Consider the following 19473-nt stretch of genomic DNA (forward strand, 5'->3'; position numbering starts at 1 on the left):
CAACAATAGAACTTACTCCATTTCATCTCCTGTCAAAGTTTGCGTGCTGAGAATAAATAAATAAAGAAATCTATTCGTTTTCATCCGTTTCCTTTCATCCCACTCAGTGTGTCGGAGCAGGCAGACCTGAGCCTGATAAAACGGAAAAGAGCTGCCACAAGAAAGCGCAAAAGCTTAACAAAAAAAACTATAACCTTTGATGGGGAGTGTACTTTTTAATCTTTCAACAGCATGAGGAAAAGGGGAAGAGCAGCATGGCTGTCCTTCCCCTGAGGCACACTAGGATGGCAGAGGGGGAGCATACTGTGTATGTGTACTGTATGTGTGGCGGTGGTGATGATGATGATGACGGCGATACCAAAACTAAATCAATGCTCGTATCAGTACATCTGAATGCAAATGTCTCGGTCTTTGGTGTGAGCATCTCCCATCTCCCAATAACTGCAGACAGCGTTGGTGTGTGAGGATCCAGTGACTTTACAGGCTCGGCTTTATTATCGTTAATAATAATGAGCAGCATCTGTACCAAAAGAACAAGTGATGACCTTGATAGTAACAGTCCCTGGTGTCAGTGCTCACATAAAACATCAAGGCAGCGTGCTCCATTTTGACTTCTTCGTCTTCTCGGCGTGACATGAAAGCAACATGGCAACAGGGGTTGAGTAGCACAGCTTTGTTTGCCTGTAAATGAGCACAACAACAAGCCTGTTTTCATCAATGATGGATGATTCACCTCCTGCACGTCAAATAAGTCAACTATGTTTTTGTATTTGCTCCTTTCTTACTTGTTACTGCAAGGATCTGTCATTTGTGCATCTGCCAATCCTGTAAAACATGCAATAGTGACACGGCCATTGATGTTCTGTGCTGATTTTAATAGTCCAGCTGTTAAATAATATAGTATAGTATAGTATGTAACTACAGCTCTGACTTAGTTAGGACCAATCTAGGTGACTTTATTATGTCTGCCAGGTACAGTGCTGCAGAGGCAGCCATCAATCTATCATTCTGAGTGTGCAGAAATGACAAGGTAGAGGAAATGAGATGGGGTATGGAGTGGGAGGAGGAGGCAGAGAGAGGAGAGAGGGCAAGTGCACTGTGCTATAAGGAGATTTGAAGAAAAAATTATTCCACGAAAGTGGAAAAGGAAAAAAGAAGCAGAAAATATACTGAAAGGGGATCAATAGTCAAAGATACAGAGAGCGGGGGGAGAAGAGATCAAAATGCAGTGGAACAGCCTGCACTTTGCTTCACCTCTCCCAGTCACAACAGATAGTAACACGTCAGCCCTTTTGTTCGGAGGGTGGGGTCACCGTAATGTGCCATCGCTGTCAAAACCCATGCAGTCGTGACACTAAAGGAGCATAAATATTTCAGGGCAGTCATCTCCGTGCCTCTCCTCCACCGCCGTGGCAGCTGACCCGTTGCCAGCGCTCTGGGGTGAAATAAGCGCTCCAAAATAAACAGGGGGGGAACGCAGGCGCTGGTATTCAAAAAGCGATGAAAAGTCATGAGGCGCAGTGTGAAGGAATTGCGCAGTGTCCGAAGCTGAGGCTACCTGGAGACACGGCTCAGCTATTTGCTGCTGCTCACTGTGTATGTTGCATGCTGTGACCTGGCATTTCCCACGTTCTCTGACTGGGGTCATAAATCTTTTCGATTATGTGTTTTTAAGGTCTGTACGAGGTTCTCCACAAATCACTTTTCCAATATCCTTTAAGCTGAAGGCACAATAGTCATAAAACGTCTGTAGCCAGTTAAGTTTTCCTTCAGGGCACTTTTACTCAAAGATTAAAGACTGTTATTCTTGCAAAATGTTTAATGTATAAGCGAAAGACATTCATGAGCTTTCTTTGCGTTGCCACTTTATAAATGGACACGCTTACTTTCAGTGGTCAATAATTAGTTAACTTCATAGACTGTGCAATAGATGAACTTCAGACCCGTTGAGTTGAAATCGTGTCCATTATTATTAGACTCCAGGATATAAACAGATTGCTGCAGGTTGATAGTATATTGTTGCATAAATCACTCAGATCAATGAAAACAAGACCATGCTCACACTTTAAATTAAGTTTCCATTACAATATTTAGATCAAATCATGTGTCAAAGGTCAACATCCTGGTTCTTTATTCCACCCACATGATGGATTAGTCCTCTCACACGGCCGGGACGTCACCATGGCCTTGGCTGCGCCTACAACAAGGGCAGAGGTCCAGAACCAGTTTCAGGCTGAAGATGATTTGTTGCCGTGTTAAATGTTACTGATGCCTTCTGAAATTTGTTGCAGCGTGTTGGACGTGAGATTCCCATCAGTGCGGTGGATGCATGTTCACTTTGACACTTTCAAGGCTGCTGATAACAAATGCTGAGCCAAAGAAATGCTTGTGATGTTGTCTGTTTCCAGTGCACCTGGTGCTGTGTCTGGGATTCAGGATGATGCATTCTCATTATCATTTCTGACTAATTTGGTGTGGGTGCGATGATTTATTTGCTTGTCAGGGGGCATGGACTACTGTAGTTGATGTATGCAAACCTATGTGCAATATGGAAAATTGCATTTACACTTTTTTCCATTTTATGGAGGTATTACATCTGGAAATGAAGATAAATCTGCGTAAAGTGTGTATTTTTTCTGCTCTTATACCCATAATGCTCAAATTGCAAATTAATTGCTGTTATCTGAAAGGTATGTCTTCAGGCAGGGTGGAGGGATAGTGGAGTGATCATATTACGCTAAGACATGAGTCATGTTCCTGTTATCTACTAATCTTCAATTACTCAATAAGCAGAACCATTTTGGCCTCAATCAACCGATCCAGTGAAGCAGAGTTAGGAGTTAAGCAGGAACAGATGAGAGCCTTGGGGTGAATGCTCTTAACTTGCAGTCGAGTGGGACTTTTGTGCCCATGGATTGGTTTGTGAGTTTTAGGGAAAGGTGGTTGGAAGAGGCTGAAATAGTTCTGTTATTCATAATCGTATCAGAAAGGAGCCGCACGGCCGAGGTCAGAGCAGCACTCCCGGTCCTCCCACCTGGTGTTGTTTCCTCTCACTGAGCCCCTTCGCTCTCGGAGGCTCAGCCTAATGTAAAAACCTGAATTTGTTAGAGGAGCCCGGATTTTCAACTTGGCCAAAACAATTCTACAACAGGTCCCATACAATGAATTCCTGACAGCAACGTTAGAGGTAATCTGTTTCCCTCCTTTGCAGCTCGGTGCAGGCGCCTGGGAAAACACAAAAGGGCACACAAAGGAAACAGTAATAGCTGGAGTAGAGAGAGATTTGCTAACTAAAGAGGCCGCGCTAACAGAATTGCAGGGAAGATGATACACGACATGCAGCACAGGAAGAAACTCCACAGATGCTACAATAGTAAAATACAAAGCATTTCCTGAACGTGTGAAAGTCTCACATTGTTCATCTTCACCATCCATGCCCCAGTTTCATGACTTTGAAAGATTTATTTTTTAATCTTGCATAAATCATAGAGGGTCTGTTCTGGAGTAGTAGTAGTAGTTGGTATGCAAATGTGAACAGGACCAGCTCTGTGGGTGAGGCTACAGAAACAGTTGACTTAATGGATAAAGACTGCCCTCTCAGGGTTTACTACATCAATTGCAGTTAACTTGGTTGCCTGACTTTCAGCGCAGCTCAATCATCAACATGAAGAAGCATGATAGGTTCATTTGGGGAAAAAGCCCATCACAATCAGATCTTTCTAGAACTTTGACACAGCATCTTGTGGCCCTCAACAATAGATGTCATAATGCCTCAGAGAGCGAAGAGCTAATTATGAATTCCTAATTTCTGAATGTTAGTTGTATTGCACACTTGCAACTAATGGAAACGTTGTGTTTGAGGCATAATTTACATAAAGACATGTTAGAAAAAAATGGGGTGGCAAATCATATTTAGCAAAAAAAAAAGGCTGCGCCTGAAGGTAAATTTGAAGTAATTAGCAAAGAAAAAAACTCAACCACATCTTGTGGCATGTGTTATCAATTGAGAATAATATTTTCATAAATAGCGATATCAACAGGGCAGAGCTTCAAAAGTAAATCACTCGTCATACAGAGTGGATCGCTTGCTGCAGTGCTGTCTGTGGGATCATTATTATGGATGCAGTAGCAAACACTAGCTGAGATGGAGCTAATGGGAACTACTATAAATAATACAGCGTTTAATTTATTCAATGATTTATTAATTGATTTGCCCAGATTATAAGTAAAAAGTATTACGCTTTAAAGCCAAGGCTTTAAAAATGCGTCATGTTGCGAATGGGTGTGTCATCCGGTTCTGGAAATGGAAAATTAATAAAAGTATTAAAAGAGGAAGAGAATTAAAATTCATTCAAATTAATCTTGCTATGTGATCATGGGGCTTATGCGTTTGTAGCAGTCGTGAGAGCTGCGCTTCCGCGTGCAGCCCCTGCTGTGATTTAATTGGTCAAAAGTTTATAAGACCCTCCCCCCGCCCGTACCCGGGAGAGTGGGCCTTGTCGCAGGCGGCACCGGGCGAGTGGCGGTTTTCTCCAGGTCACAGCAGGACAGAGGTGCGACGGGCTCCGGCGGCACCGGTGAGGTCAGTGTACGCTTTTAACGGACCGGTTGTGATTTTAAAGCGGCCTTTAAGCTCCCCGCGTGGCGTCGGTTCGTTAGCTCCCCGCCGTTGGCTGAGACAGCGTTGGCGTCGCCTCGCACCAGGCGGACGACACGTTTCTTACCTGCACGCGTTTATCGAGCGGCCAAAATCCGGGAAAAACGTGCAGGAGCAGCGGACGAGGAGCCTGTTCTTATTTATGTAGCGCCGCTGACGACGCACTCCTGGGTCAAAGTTCACCCGCCATGAACCAGCTGCTCGTCGGCGGCGTCGCGCGACACGCCCGCGTCGACACGCGGCTCGAGTGAGGCTCGGTTCTGTTCGGAGGCGACACCTGGCGCAACAGGTCGTTGCTGGCAGAAGCCTGAAGCAGGTCCTGCTCCTCACTGATCCTCCGGGGGCTTATTCCGCTGGCTGCCAACGCAGCACTATGCAAGAGCTGCCCTTGCTTAATGCCACTTTATGCAGCGTTTCCCAATTTCTATTGCTCGACCTCTTGAAAACTCACGCAGTCTCTTGACCTCTAACCCTGGTTTGTGGCCTTGCGCTAGATATGATCAGAGCGGTTTTATATATTCTCCGTGTTTCATTAGAGGGAATCTTAAGGGCTTAGCATAATAATGTATCAAATATTTATCAGACAAACACCTAACTTGCCCTCTGTTATCACATTTTTATTTCTTTTCATTTTATCTTGCAACCTTTTCTCAAATCCTGGCCCGAGGTTGCATATTTTTCATCCCCGGCAAACTAATCTCACCGATCTATGGCTGAGCCACTTTAGATAAAGCTGGAAATATTAAAGGCAGCTAATTTCTTGTGACCTAGTCCTTGTCTGTGGTTACTTTCTTTCTTCAGGTCTGCCGGCTGTGCTCCCTCCAACCCACTGACTAGTAATGATCTCCAACAGCGTTGTTGCAACGAGTTTGGGAAACCATAGCAGACAGTCCATTAATATCAAAGTTCATAATGTTTCTCAGCTTCACACATTGCAAAGTCCCTTTTCTGAAAAGATGCTCTAGTGTGACGAAGTGAGGAACGTTCATGCACCAGATCGCTTTCTTCTGCTTTGCTGGAAGGCCCGTCAGTGAGAGGACGGCTTCCAAGAGCCTCAAACAGCTTCCTTTGTGTTGCATAACAGCCTCGCTCATAATGTGCACCGTGTTGCTGAAATTTATCTCCGGTTCATCTCACACTTGATATCAGGGTGCATAGTGTCAGACTTTGCTTTGTAATAAAGCCAGCGAAGATCTCATCAGCTCCCTGAGAGGGAAAAAGAAAAAACATGTTGCAACGAAATGTAATTCGCAATCATCCAGAGCCTGGAGAGATTGTCTAGAACTTGAGAGGTTATGGAGACATCAGAGAGTGTGTTTTATTCACTTCGACGTCTGAACGAATGTGTGAAATTCGTAAAACAGTCAATCTGCCCTCGGTGGTTGCAGATTGACGGGATGAAAGACGCCCGTGTCTGTCGGCAGCTCCTCCTGACAGGTGGATGCGCATCCTGAGCTTCCAGGGCGTTTACTGCATGTTGGCAGCAGGGTCCGGCTGGTCGCTGCAGCCTTCAAGCCACAGCTGATCGTTCAGGGGTCGCGTCCTTGCTTGACTCGTCTGCCCAGCGCGTCATGTCGAGCACGCCTTGTTAACAGTCTTGTAGTGTAGACAGGTGGATTGGAGTCCACCTCTGTCTCTCGGTGCCATCTGGTAGACCTCAGACAGATGCTGCCCATATGTTGGGCGCTCCAGAAAGAGAATGGTGATACGTCTCTGCAGGTGGTTCTTTCCCGTCAGCTAATGCATTAACTTCAGAGTTTTTATGTTGTTGTTCAGACATTGTAGGTTCTTCAGTCTATACCTCACACATGCCTCTAATAAAACAGCTAAAGAGTCATTAATTGAATTGTCTAATTTCAGTTCAGGGAAGTTGGCAAATGCTAAATTCCAAATGTTTTTGACTTCTGACATTGACACACGTGTGCTTGGTTGCACCATTTTATTTAAAGCTTGGTTTCATCCTCATTGCATCATAGTGTTGACAAATGAATTTAACATGCTCGGGTTTTCCTCCTGCCAATACTAACTGATGGCCCAGCAATTCTGCTCTGACATTCACTAGACGCCGCCTCGCTTAGAGATAAAGTATATCAGCCACTTAAACAAAGAGTATCACAGAGGAAGCTGCGTTTCATCATGCATGCCATGCCATGCTATGTGAGGTGAATCTCTGATTGTAGCTCTCTTTATTCCATGTCAGAGATTGAATACAGCAGTCACAATGGAGGACAGCACGATGACTAATGAGAGCGGCTCTGCAGAGGTAGAACCAACTAATGGAGACCAGCAGGTGAGGAGCACTGTGACCCAGAATGAAACCTCTTTATAAAACTGAGGCCTATTATGAACCCATTTGATGCTCAGGATATCATCACCTTGAAATATACTGAGACATTAACTAGTATCTCAGCCAGGATGCTTACATGTTGCTTAACTGAACAATGCCGCTGTAATATTTCATTATTCTGTAATGTTATTAGGCAGTAAAGTTATTTGTCTTGTCCCAGAATGTTGTCTCCAGACTGAGCAACTTGCCGCTATTCAGCTCAGCTTGTGAGGCTGTGTCCAGCGCCTACAGTACCACCAAGGACCATGTGCCCCTGTTGAAGGGTGTAATGGACGTGGCGGAGAGTGGCGTTCGAACCCTGGGAGCAGCTGCCACCACCGGATCCAAGCCTCTGTTGAACATTATAGAACCACAGCGTACGTTCCTGCCTTTTGTGAAGGAGCATGATGTAATATATGTGCAAGGACGGGGCTCAAATGTACAACGTTGAAATGTGTTTTAAAATAATATTGCAAGCTCGTTGCACGTTAAAGGTGAATCCGAGGTCCAGCTGCTACCTGTGGGCTTGAATACTGTGGAAGGCTTCAAAGAGCCGCCCGCACTCAGGGTTCACCTGAAGTTAATTAAGAACTGGTTGATTCCATTTGATTTCTTGTTGAATGAAACATGTTTGTTGTATATGCTAGTGTATGTTGTTGCAGTCTCTGGTTCATATATTCAACAGTACATGGTATGCATATAAATGTGTTTTGTTTTGCTTGTGTGTTTGCTCCAGTTGCTGTTGTAAATGAATATGCCATGAAGGGACTGGATAAGATGGAAGAGAAGCTGCCCATTCTTCACCAACCAGCAGACAAGGTCGGACAAAAAACCATGCTACTGTTACATGAACTAGCGGACAGTAGAACCTTTTCCTTTTAATTTGCTACTTTTGCAGTTCATGAGCATTTGTTATGTCTGACCTTGCATGTATCCACACAGCTCAAACGTAGCTGCGATCATTTAATGGCGTTTCGGCTGACAAGTTGTATTACACCGCAGGTAACCATAGAATTGCACAATGTGAAAGGGCCTTGGTAAAAGACAATTAACATAACAACGGGTTAAGCTGCCAAAAATATAAATGATCTGGCCACATTCTGAGTTTTCCTTTCATTTGGTGATTTATCATAATACTAGGCTTTGTTGTAAAAATCAAAGCAAGGACCTCACTCCCTGGCCTCTTATATTTATTTATTATCTTCTGCTTGGAGATTTGGAGACAAATGCTCTTGAATGTCATATCCAATTGCATTCATGTTAGAAAATCAATCAACCCCGGAGCGAACATCATCTGCATGTTTGGTTCACAGGTGGTGTCGAACACGGTTGGTATAGTGTACCAGTCGGTGGTGGGGGCCGTGATGGGTGGTGTCGAAATGACCCGGGCAGCGGTCAGCGGCGGCATCGGCACAGTCATGGGAACCAGGATGGGCCAGATGGTCAGCAGTGGGATGGGCCTGGCCCTGAGCCGATCTGAGGACTGGGTTGACCAGAACCTACCACTCACTGAGAGAGAGCTGGGTCAGTAGTATCCTCAATCAGACCTTTACCAGGGGAGGTAATAAACCCATATGTTCACTGCTGTGGCACAGACAGGTGTGTTTGAGGGGGATGAAATTAAGCCAAAACCACAAGAGGAATTAATTAATCCTAAACTGTTCTGGTTCGGTTTTTCTTTTGGCTTTTAAAGTAATACACCAACCATCTTCCTTCCATAGCTTGTAAGTTGTAGCACGTGTTACTGCTACATCGTGACCGTATGTGTCAGTGATGGCATTGAACCCTTTTTGCCATTTACTGAGGCATTCAGGGGCTGATGCCCCAAACCCGCTTCTGAGTACCCAGTGTAATGAGCTTGCCTGAATGAGCATTATGAAGGAGAGACCGGTTGATGTAGCAGGACGGGGTGGTCGTGATAACGGCGTTCAGTTCTACCACTGAACACATGAACGTCACCGCTATTCATAGAGGGCGGGAGGACAAGCCAGTGAACTTCCCTTCTGTTTACTTGGCCTGTACAGCACCTTCAATTTCCAACACTCACAGCTTTGACACCTGCTCCTGTGAGGTCATGTTCTTGTGACAACCCACCGTACTCCACAAGAAGTCGCCCTCCTCTGATTGTAAATATGAAAGATTCACCTGTAACTGTTGCTGCAATAGAACCGTTTACGGTAATATTACTTATTTTGATTAATTTGTAAATTATATTTCCTTTTAACCATTTTAAAACCAGCTCAGAGAAATGAAGATCGGAAAGGGTTAAAATGTGTGTTCCTTTTTCAAAGACATCACGTTTCTGTTTCAGCTGCTGTGGCTGAACCTGCCGTCAGTGAGGAGACGACCCTGTCGACCAGCCCCAACTATTTTGTCCGCTTGGGAAAACTCTCTGCCAAAGTGCAGGAGCGAGCCCTGCAGCAGTCCCTGGTCCGAGCGAGGCGGGCCAGAGAGGCCACCTATGCAGCCGTGACTCAGATTACCAGCACTCTGGACCTGCTAGAGAGTGCCCGTACCAGTCTGGGTACCACCACCAACCAAATAGGAGGAGCTGCAGAGCAGCTGCTGCAGCGCTGGAAAGAATGGAAGCAGGAGCACAATGGAGCTGATCAGGCTGAGTCAGACACAGATGGGACCAAAGATGAATCTGAGGTCAGGGATGAACCATTTGGGAATATATAAATGTTTTCTAACGAGTTATTATTGCATTTGCGTATTGTATGTACATATGCCTCATGTATGTAGGCCAGTGAAAACATTTGACCCCTACTGAGTTTTCATGTTAGATAAGTGGGAGCATCTTCTTTCCTGAAAGGCCTAGTTGGTGTTGAATAACTTATTTGCTTCAATAAATATCATTTAAAAATATTGCATTTTGTTTTTAGTCATTTATGTTAACTGGTTTCAAAATGACTAATATCATTGTTCACTGATTTTTATTTTATTTATATTTTTTTTTGTTCTCAGCAGCTCGAGTGGCGAGCCCTCGCCATGGTGCGCGGTCTGAGTGAGCAGTTGCGTGTAGCATGCTCCAATGTGGTTTCAAGTGCTCAGGGTCTGCCAGGTGCCGTCCAGGACCAGCTGACCAGTGCCAGGAAATCGTCTGAAGAACTACAGTCCTCTCTGGGAAACACCAGCTCTCTCACTCCACTGCTTTTGGAGCGGAGTCGTCTCCACCTGACACAAGTACTAATGGAACAAAGCAGTCTTGACGCAATTAGTTTTATTTTTGCCTTTTTCATTGTTGCTTCATTAATATATTTCCTCTGATCTTTGCATCCACATTCATAAGTGTATTTAGTAAATTATTTGCTTCAATAAATTATTATATTTTCATGAGCAAGTGTTGCAAATATAGTACTTGAAGGTAATATTGGTATGTCCTTGTTCCCAGGTTCAGCAGTCTCTAGATGGTGTCATGGAATATCTCCTAAACAACAAACCTCTCAACTGGCTGGTTGGACCTTTTGCCCCTCAGATCACTGAGAAAGCTGAAGACGATGAGGCGATGGAACCGACTGTCCTAAACGACGAGGCTTTCAAGAGTTCTCCATGAGTTAATTACTGTGGCGTTGTTTAGACTTTACTTCTGTGGGACCATTAAAAAATACTTCATTTTGACTGAATGGAAAAAATGTGTTGCACTAAATTAGAACCTGTTGTTTGACACTACAATTGTAAAGGAGCTGAATGAAATTCAATTACAACTGAAAGCACTAATGTGTGGAATTTGTACCCATGTGAGCACTTTATTTATGCTTTAATATATAATACAGATTTTTAACATGGATCTCTGTGGATAGTATCTAGATAATAGAGCCTATAATGGTTTGGGGGTCTGACGCTTGGCTAAATCCAAATGAAAACATTCCCAGTGTTTAATTTGAATTCCACCTTGTTGCCTGTTTACAGCAAGTTAAGGATTGCTGGGGTCAGGCAGACAAAGAAACGCATCTTGTGTAAAGTGCCTTTCATTATTTGTAGATGAGCAGCTAATGAAGTGTCAACGAGCTGAGGTGTTAATAAATGTTGGACCGAGCATCGTGTCGGTGTCATATGTAATGTGTGAGTGCTCGGGTGTTGGACTTGGCTGTGTTGGCCCGGTCTGAACCGATGCTGGGGATGACGTCATGGTCGTTGTTTCGAATGTCGGGAGCTAGCGCTGGGGCAGGAGGCCGCGCGATCTGTTGGGGGACACAAGTTGCACGAATCTGAAGCCCAAAGGTCGTCGACAGCCACCGGTACCGTGAGTTTCAGGTACCGTCTTGATCCTGGACCGGTCTGACAGTCGCCCGCTGGGTGTAAGCGTTTTTAAAGCAGCTAGGACACAGTCGGGAAGCGCACTATTTTTGGGTTGGCTGATTATGCTAGTAGCCGAGCTAGCCTTAGCCTGCTAACAGTAGCATTTATTCGATTTAAAGTACAAGATTTGGCAACGGTTTGTCTCCAAGGGCGCCACAGCTGTCTTATTTAGTTTCTTTTTGACGCCGTAGACGACAACTAAGTGAGATTTGTCCTGCTTTTTGCATTGGTATGCGGCGTCAGACAAACAAAACCAGCGAGGCTGTCTGCTAGTTCATGTAACAGGGTTTGCTTTGAGTACAGGACGTCAATTGTTTTTTGCTGCGGACTAAGTCAGACCGGCCCCAGTCAGCTCTTAGTTGTTGGAAGCGCTGTTGTTGACGGTTGCCAGGTCATCGACGAATGTGCTTGTTATATTAAAGTTTCCGAGGTGTTTCCGTGCACAATGCCCTCCGCTTTTGTTACGTTTCCTAACTTTGTGCCGATCAAAACATCTTGCCGTGCGGCGGAAGAAGCCGTGAACCCAGCAGCTAGAATGTGTTTTCGGAGCCTGTAACTCAGCTTTTACAGAGGAAGAGAGTGAACGTCTCGATAAATAGGGAAACAGCTCTAAAATAACATCAAGATCACTGATACATTCATAGGTTGACGCTTGAGAACTCATGGATCATTGCTTTAATGTTGCAGAGTAGCATTTTCAGTATTGTGTTTGTCATGTTTTGGTGTCATATTTTGTAATTAATGTTCAACGATTGTTTTTGTAATTTTCCATAATTTGGCAATATAAGTTGATCTATAAGTTTACTTGACAGTTCAGTTTTGCATAAAAGTTCCATTTGTGGTGTTGGCCTTTTATAAACGTCTGACAAAATGTCATTATTGCTACAATTAGTTGACCATAACCCTTATGTCACAAAGACACTCCTATTTTGCTCCAACTCTACTCTCCTGCTCCAATGCCAGTCTCCAAGCTCTTTTAGCTATAAACTGAATAACCATATAACTAAAATAGCCAAGGACTCAGTTTTCAGTCTTCACTAACTTTTGCAACCCCATTTTCAGGAATATCCTCTCCCACCCCCCTCACCCCCTCTGTCAGAGCATGGCTCAAGAGACCAATCAGACGCAGGTGCCAATGCTTTGCACCATGGGATGCGGTTTCTATGGTAACCCCCGCACCAACGGCATGTGCTCGGTCTGCTACAAGGAACACCTGCAGAGACAACAGGGAGGGGGGCGATCCAGCCCACCTGGAGAGAAAGGTATGAAGAGGGAGGAGGGGTCAGATGTGATCAAAAATCAGGATGGGTGCTGGATGTGGGTCTGTTAGGTGGGAAAGGCAAAAACCTGGGACTTGATCATCGTAAAACTGGATGGCATGGGGAATTTTGCAATTGCTGAAAGGGGTTGGAGAACACAGGTAGCGCTAGCTGCCTACACAGTGGCACCACAAAGAGAGTGACGTCTCCATCTGTTCAAAACACATCTCATCATGTTACAAAAACATGGGCGACAAATTGCACGTAATACTGTAAAGAATAGTCAGTGACGAAACAACAGGTTCAGCTATGAGACTGTTCTCTCCCTACACAGCAGCTATAACACCAGCAGGATCACCGGGGTCTGCTGGTGTGACCGTGGAGAGCACAACATCAGAGCCAAGTACAGAGGTGGCAGGAAATCCATCTGAGGAACAAACAACCAGGTATGTTGACCGACAGATATTGTTGTTTGATCTACATAATGAGTATTGTTTTTTCTATTTTCCTATTCCTATTTTGTGCCACTGTTTTTGATTGATTAATGTTAGGAAGTACAGTTTGATAATCTGGTCGGATAATACCTCAGCAGTTTATTTAAGTACAGCAACTTATGTGTGTTCTTTGCAGTTTGAGAATTATAATTAATTTAATGCAAAATAGTGATATAAACCCACCCTTACATAGCTCCTTTAAATAATAATAGTCTTTGGTTTTTAGCAAGAAAGAACGTTGTTAGAGTGTTGTCAGTTGTTAGACTTAAGACAGTTAGACAAAATGCCGTTTTGAGAGGTTTGACTGCAGGTTTTGCTCACATTTGCTTTCCAGGCTTGTAGCAGTTTATCTTGATCTGTTAATTAAATGAGTGCTGAAAATTTCAATTAATTGGATAAGGACGTTTGTCATTAGCTTTACCACAATGCATTATGGTTGGCACTATCTTAGAAATTTAATTAAGTCATAAAATGTCCAATTTCTGCTTGAGTTATTAAGTCATTTAATATATCTTGCCGTGTAGGTATTAGTCCTCCTTGTATTAATGCTAATACAACACAGTTGCTAAGCTCTTTGTGTGTTCACCTTATTCCTCATTATGCACCATTTTGGAATTATGTTGCAACCATTTCACCTCTTGGAAAGCTTAAACCTGATAACTTGTGCCTTTTTCCCTTGTTTCTTGAATCTGTCAGAGAGAAAGCTGAAGAGTGGTGCACTTCAGTTTTTAAGCCTTGCGAGAGGGCTTGGATTTGAGTATTAAGGATTTGGAAAAATGTACCACTTTAATATAAGCTCTATCGATACAATCCCTAGATTCCTGGAAAACAAAACACAATTAAGTAACACATTGTAACACACTCGGATAATGATTTCAAAAATGCATTATATTCATTTCTGAAATGAATGAGTTGTCTTATAATTGTTGTAATGTCAGCCCTAGTTCCCCCAGCCCAGTAACTCAACAGATGACTGCAATGAGCATCTCCCAGGATTCAGCACCTGTTGACTCTGATCGAGCAGAAGCTGAGGAAGAAGAGGAGAGTACTTCAAACAGCACAGGTATAGAGGCATCGCAATCCTTCATCTTTCAAGTGCCATAACAAGCACATAATGGATATTAGCAATAAAATTTCTCTTCTTTTTGTTTTTTCTGCCAGAACCTGCAGGAGAGGCAGCTCAGGCTGCATCTGATGGTGACCAAACGCCTGATAAAAACAAGAAAAAGAACCGCTGCTTCTCTTGCCGGAAGAAAGTGGGCCTCACCGGTAAGGACGAGAATCATCATCATCATCATCAGACATAGCTGTTCGTTTAGTTTAAAGAATGATGTGTAACAAACCTTTATCACTGCAATTTACCTGACAAAGATAAACTTTCTGAAAATCCTTTTAACATACTAAACTAACAGTAGAGGTTCTGGTGTAAATCTAAAGGAAGAAATGTGGCAAAATGAAAATGTTGTTGTAAAGCAGAGGATTGCTCATTAGATGCTTCAAAGACCATTGTGAAAACCACAGTGCTTAACAACATCAAATTTCTGATCTCCAATCCAAAATTACTCGTCCATGGTTTGTAAGTTTATTTTTTCACTCCCAGCTCTTTTCTTGCAGAGAGCAACTACTGAGGGTTAGTAAGGCAGTTCATAGTACAGTTTGATTCATGGTGGTTTGCTTCACAAACACTTTCTGTCAAACAGAATTGCCTCAAAGAAAGCTCTAGGGGCATTTTCATTTTTGAACAGCAGATTTTTTATAGGCCAAAGTTTATATTGAGGTAATTCTTTGTTCAAATGTCTCAGTGAATGCATGAGCGGTATGATGTCGTCAGTCACGATACAGTACAGTGCACAGTATGCCTTGAATTGATCATGTTTCCTTTTTTTGCTGAAGGTTTTGACTGTCGCTGCGGCAACCTGTTCTGTGCCATTCACCGTTACTCTGACAAACACGACTGTCCCTACGATTACCGGAGTGCAGCCGCCGCCCGCATACGCAAGGAGAACCCCATCGTGGTGGCTGAGAAAATCCAGAAGTTATGAGGACTGAGTGCAAAAAAAGTCTTTTTGACTTTGTGAATTTGAACAATGGTGACATGGATAAAAACACCTGATTTCATGGATTCATTTGTTCACGGTAGTCTAACGTGGGAGGGGTGGGGTGATGCGGCTGCAGCCGCTGTCCAGGCGTTTCCCTTACCAGCATCTCCCTCTCTCTCCACTTGTGAGCATGGTTGAACTTGTGTGCGCGTGTGTGTGTATTTGTATGAAAGCGTGTGTGTGCACATTGGCTTGAGAGTTGGGAGAGCTGTAGGGACTTGGTGGACTGAAGCGTTGCCGTGGGAAGGGAATGGATAGCGTTTATTTTTTTCCCCCTTATTGTTTCTCAGCTTGGGGCTGTCATGTGGGTTTGTTTTCTACAATCCCAGTAAAGTAATTGGAATCAGGCAGGGTTGAAGTAATGTGTCACAGCCTGGATAATGACACAATTCTGACAGTATAGTAAGTTATGAAAACGTAACCAGGAGATCAGCAAAACCTTTTAAGGGCTTTGGATTCTAATTTCCTTTTCTCCCAGACTGAAAACGATGCCAACTGCTTGTGAAGTAATTTTCTTTCTTATTTCTTACCATTACTTTATGGTTCACCACACATTGAACACCCGAGTTTCAGCATTTTCCAGAAATATTTCTCTTTGATATATCAACTAATACTGATATTGGGTGCATGGATAGGGGGGTTGGGAGGGGGGAGGGGGTACATGAGGGCATGAGAATCTTGACTTAACTGAGTGATTGAATTCTGTGTCCTTTTTTTTTTTCTTTCTGTTTTAATGAGTGTATGACCTCAGAAGATCTATATTAATATATTGTAGTTAGCTTGAATTGTGTGATTGCATTCTATTTATTTTTTATCGTTTGGTTGGTCTGTGCTGGAGGATTGGCCGCATGTGTCAGCAAATCATTAGGATTTGCCCTTACCCTTTAAAGTATATTTAAGTAATCCCATCTTAAGTATATAACCATTAAAATAATACACAAGCTCTGACTTGATAAAGTAGAGTCCAGTTAATAATTAAGATTTTGCAGTAAAAATGTTAATTATTTTCAGATTAGGAAATTAAGCACAACTGAAATGTGCGTCAGCGGCGTAGCACAAGATAATGTGTCACACCTACTCAGTTTCGTTCAGCATTTGGGTCATTTGCAGTTTCTGTTGGATACGTAATGACCAGTCTGAGCCATCAGACGTCCTGTTGTTCCTCAGTGGTTTTCCTTATACACCCCTTTGTGTGGAGGCCGAGTAAAGCTCCATGTTTCTCCAACCACCAGCAGACCACTGGCACGTGCTGAATGAACGCTGACCTAGGTGGCTGTTCGTGCACACCGACGCACCTTATGCCCAGCTAAAGCAGAGACTCTGTCGCGTGCTTACCGCGTGCTCCGATTCCGCTGAATCCGTGTTATGAGGCCCGTGTCTAGCTAGCTTCTTTTAGGAAGATCAACCTCACGTGCATGTGTGCAGTTCAATATATACGTTACCGTTTTGTAACCGACTGCACATTTTGAAATGAAGCTGGAATGTTTTAAAAGCCACAGTAGCACAATGCATGGCTGGAGTCTTGAGATTCAAGTTAACAGGGCTCCTCAGTTTTGTTCCAAATGTAAATACCATATGGCTCCTATTCATATAATATATTCTTATTGTAGATTTTTCGCCAGTTAATAAAGTTTGGGGCGTATGGTAAAGAATTGTACTAAGTGTGAAAAAAAGTGCTTTTCATAATTATCTGAAAAAGAATGTGCCAGAAATGGTACAGGCTTTCGTTGCCCATTTAGTTTCTTTTTTTATTTACATCATCTGTGTGATGTCAAAAGTATGTCGATGAACTGGCTCTGTCTCCGGCAGGCTTTACAAAACTAGTCAGAGTGAGAAGCCCCTATAACCTATGTTAACCTTGCTGAATTACTCAGTATTGTAGTCCACGTTTTTATCCAGTTACTGAAATCTATTCCTAGCATAGAGATATTGTTGGAAGTCAAAATGGCTCCTGGTGAGATGTAATGGGGCCGTTTGAGGTTTAATCTTTGCATTATCAAACGCATTCCTTGTGAGGAACTTGCAGAGTATGCCTTTTAAGCTAAAATAAGCCACCGCAGATTTTCTTTGACATGTGTGACTCCTTTCCTCTACACAGAATATCATGTTGGACCTGGCCTTTGTGAGAATTCATGTTAGGCGTAGCTTTGTGTCCTGGCATTCATCCTAGGAATAGAATTGTACTGCTTTAGGGAAACCTGCGATTGTTGCAGCCTTGCAGCTGTGTGTTCCCTATCTTTTATATACTAAGAATACTTAAATTTGTCTGCTGGATTGACCATTACATTGTGTTGCCTACAAAATGCTGTACCCCTCCACAGATTGACAGTCCTTTCAGAGAAAACGCCCTTTACTTGGAATGATTGTCCAGCTGTGTAAATCATGTAGATTACATGCTTCACACATGCTGCTTTTCGGTGACTGCTCACATCACACCATTTTTTTTAACAAACATGAGCAGTTTGAATGTAAACCACCATAATTCACTAAATAAGCTGTAATGTCATTTATCCAGCTACATGGCTCTAATATTGACAGTGGCAGAGAGTGGAGGCCCAATTTTCTTCTTTGTGATTTGTGACAGTTGCATAGCTGAAATTGCTTTGATTGTTTGCGGTGAAGGACTTGGCACCAGCATTTAGGGCAACCATACATAACTATTCTAGCTTTTGTCAGTACAGAATCATTTTCCTCTTCTTTTACTTAAGATGTCTTTAGCTCAACCTTTGCTAATCAGTGTCCTCATCTTGGCAGTGGTTTTGATTAATAATGACAAACCTTCCAGTTGTGATGAGTCTGTTAATTGCAAGTGAAAACATATGAAAATGATTCATTTAGTTTTCAAAGATGAGCTTGAGGGAAATGAAATCTACAATGTTCACAGACCTGTAGTTCCTGTCCCTTGGCACTCCAGTCCCCCAGATACACCACCAGATATGTTTTTATTTTGATTTTCTTTAAAGATTTAGGATTGTATGATGTGTAAGAGTAAGTATAAAACAATAAAATCACAAAGTTTATTTTAAATTACACTTGTCGTTTGTACTTATTCATCTGTATTTTTATTACATAAAAGGATTTTTATGAGTCCTTGTATGTATTTATTTATTTAGTTTCAAGTCATGTGTTATGAGGACATTTGACTAAATCTTACCATGGCCCCAAGTTTCATACTGTTGTTCTCAGACTTAGTAAAATACTGTAGACACTGTAAGTGTTACTGCCCAAAAGCACAATGTGCTCCAGACTAGGCTTTAATAGAAATTGCATAGAGGCCAACTGTGTTGAATTAAACACAATGATATGTGATTCATGTTGCATAACAAAAATAATGTAAGTTTGTTTTAATATGAAATCATAAGTCATTGTTTTATTTAAAACCATGATGTAGATTTGAATAGTATTTACATTTACTGTGATAAATTATGTTTTATTTTTCATTTTTTGCTGGGGCTGTAATTGCTTTGTTCTGTAGTTTTCTCCACTGTGCCCCCTCTCAGGTGCTTGGTTAACTGATGTATTCTTAAATGACCTGCACAGCTGTTTGACAGCACAGGGAGAACTAACAAGGCCAATGATGAAGGCATTCCAGTAAGTTGTTTCATCTAGCCAGCACATGTAAAAGATCTCACCTAAGTGGAATGCATCATAAATATGTCTGCTTGTGGCCTGGTCTTAGAAATATGTAGAGTTTGTGTGCTGAAGCAAACAACCCTGAATACCTTTGTCTAGATTTAATGAGTAACTCCATGTGTGTTACAACCAACCTACAGTAAACTAATTTCCTACTTACTCTAGCTACCTCTAGTGGTTGTTTTCTCCTGTAATAGTCTGCATAATGGCCTGACCCTTTAAACACAAAAGTGGTCTAATCGGCCAGAATAACTGGAAACATCTGTGTGAGTGTGTGTGTGTGTGTGTGCGTATGTGTGCATGCACAGGGTTTGTAACAGAGCGGCCTATTTCTTAGGGCCATGGGTGGGCCACATAACAAGTAGAATGGCTGACATTTGCAGTTCTCCGTAAGAGGTGCTGAACGTGGTTCCTGTGCTGGTAAAGCACCTTTCTCAGCAATTTACAGGAAAACTCTGATCTTTGCATTGTGTGTGTGTGTGTGTGTGTGTGTGTTAGGGTGCTGGAAGGGGACAGGCTTTCGTAAAAGGAACATGGAAAACGAGGCCCTTCGCTCCTCGATCCCAGGGGGCTAAAATACCACAAAGTGGTCTGTTTGCTGCATCTATTTGTTCACATTCTTTCTGAGTATGCGACAGATTCGCTCTGTTAGATTTTAAACAAGGAATACTAGTAGCAGTAATTTTATAAATGTGGAAAAGCC

At 42.8% G+C, this 19473-nt stretch overlaps 2 protein-coding genes and 1 long non-coding RNA gene across 7 annotated transcripts; 2 read left to right on the forward strand and 1 right to left on the reverse strand.

Annotated features, from left to right (window-relative positions):
• Positions 1–221: 221 nt before the first annotated feature.
• On the reverse strand, positions 222–5098 carry LOC129603989 (uncharacterized). Its single transcript, XR_008694497.1, has 3 exons — positions 4725–5098; positions 786–825; positions 222–681 (listed from the first exon to the last, which is right to left on the reverse strand). It is a non-coding gene; the product is annotated as an uncharacterized LOC129603989 (long non-coding RNA).
• On the forward strand, positions 4424–11022 carry plin3 (perilipin 3). 3 transcript variants are annotated; one of them, XM_029147056.3, is made up of 8 exons: positions 4424–4582; positions 6858–6947; positions 7165–7360; positions 7720–7802; positions 8297–8507; positions 9295–9635; positions 9951–10169; positions 10378–11022. In XM_029147056.3, exons 2-8 carry the CDS (start codon positions 6879–6881, stop codon positions 10537–10539), a joined length of 1281 nt encoding a protein of 426 aa, XP_029002889.1. In that variant the 5' UTR covers positions 4424–4582; positions 6858–6878; the 3' UTR covers positions 10540–11022. The 3 variants fall into 3 exon arrangements, with proteins under 3 accessions (XP_029002889.1, XP_029002891.1, XP_029002890.1); XM_029147058.3 differs by having other exon boundaries at positions 9954–10169; XM_029147057.3 differs by having other exon boundaries at positions 4456–4577.
• Positions 11023–11088: 66 nt separating this feature from the next.
• On the forward strand, positions 11089–18164 carry zgc:77486 (uncharacterized protein LOC405808 homolog). 3 transcript variants are annotated; one of them, XM_029147062.3, is made up of 6 exons: positions 11089–11240; positions 12348–12547; positions 12882–12990; positions 13977–14101; positions 14200–14307; positions 14932–18164. In XM_029147062.3, exons 2-6 carry the CDS (start codon positions 12388–12390, stop codon positions 15078–15080), a joined length of 651 nt encoding a protein of 216 aa, XP_029002895.1. In that variant the 5' UTR covers positions 11089–11240; positions 12348–12387; the 3' UTR covers positions 15081–18164. The 3 variants fall into 3 exon arrangements, with proteins under 3 accessions (XP_029002895.1, XP_029002892.1, XP_029002894.1); XM_029147059.3 differs by having other exon boundaries at positions 11090–11240; positions 12879–12990; XM_029147061.3 differs by having other exon boundaries at positions 11140–11284; positions 12879–12990.
• Positions 18165–19473: the final 1309 nt, after the last annotated feature.

Source organism: Betta splendens, chromosome 4, assembly GCF_900634795.4.
Source record: "Betta splendens chromosome 4, fBetSpl5.4, whole genome shotgun sequence".
Lineage (NCBI taxonomy): Eukaryota > Metazoa > Chordata > Actinopteri > Anabantiformes > Osphronemidae > Betta > Betta splendens.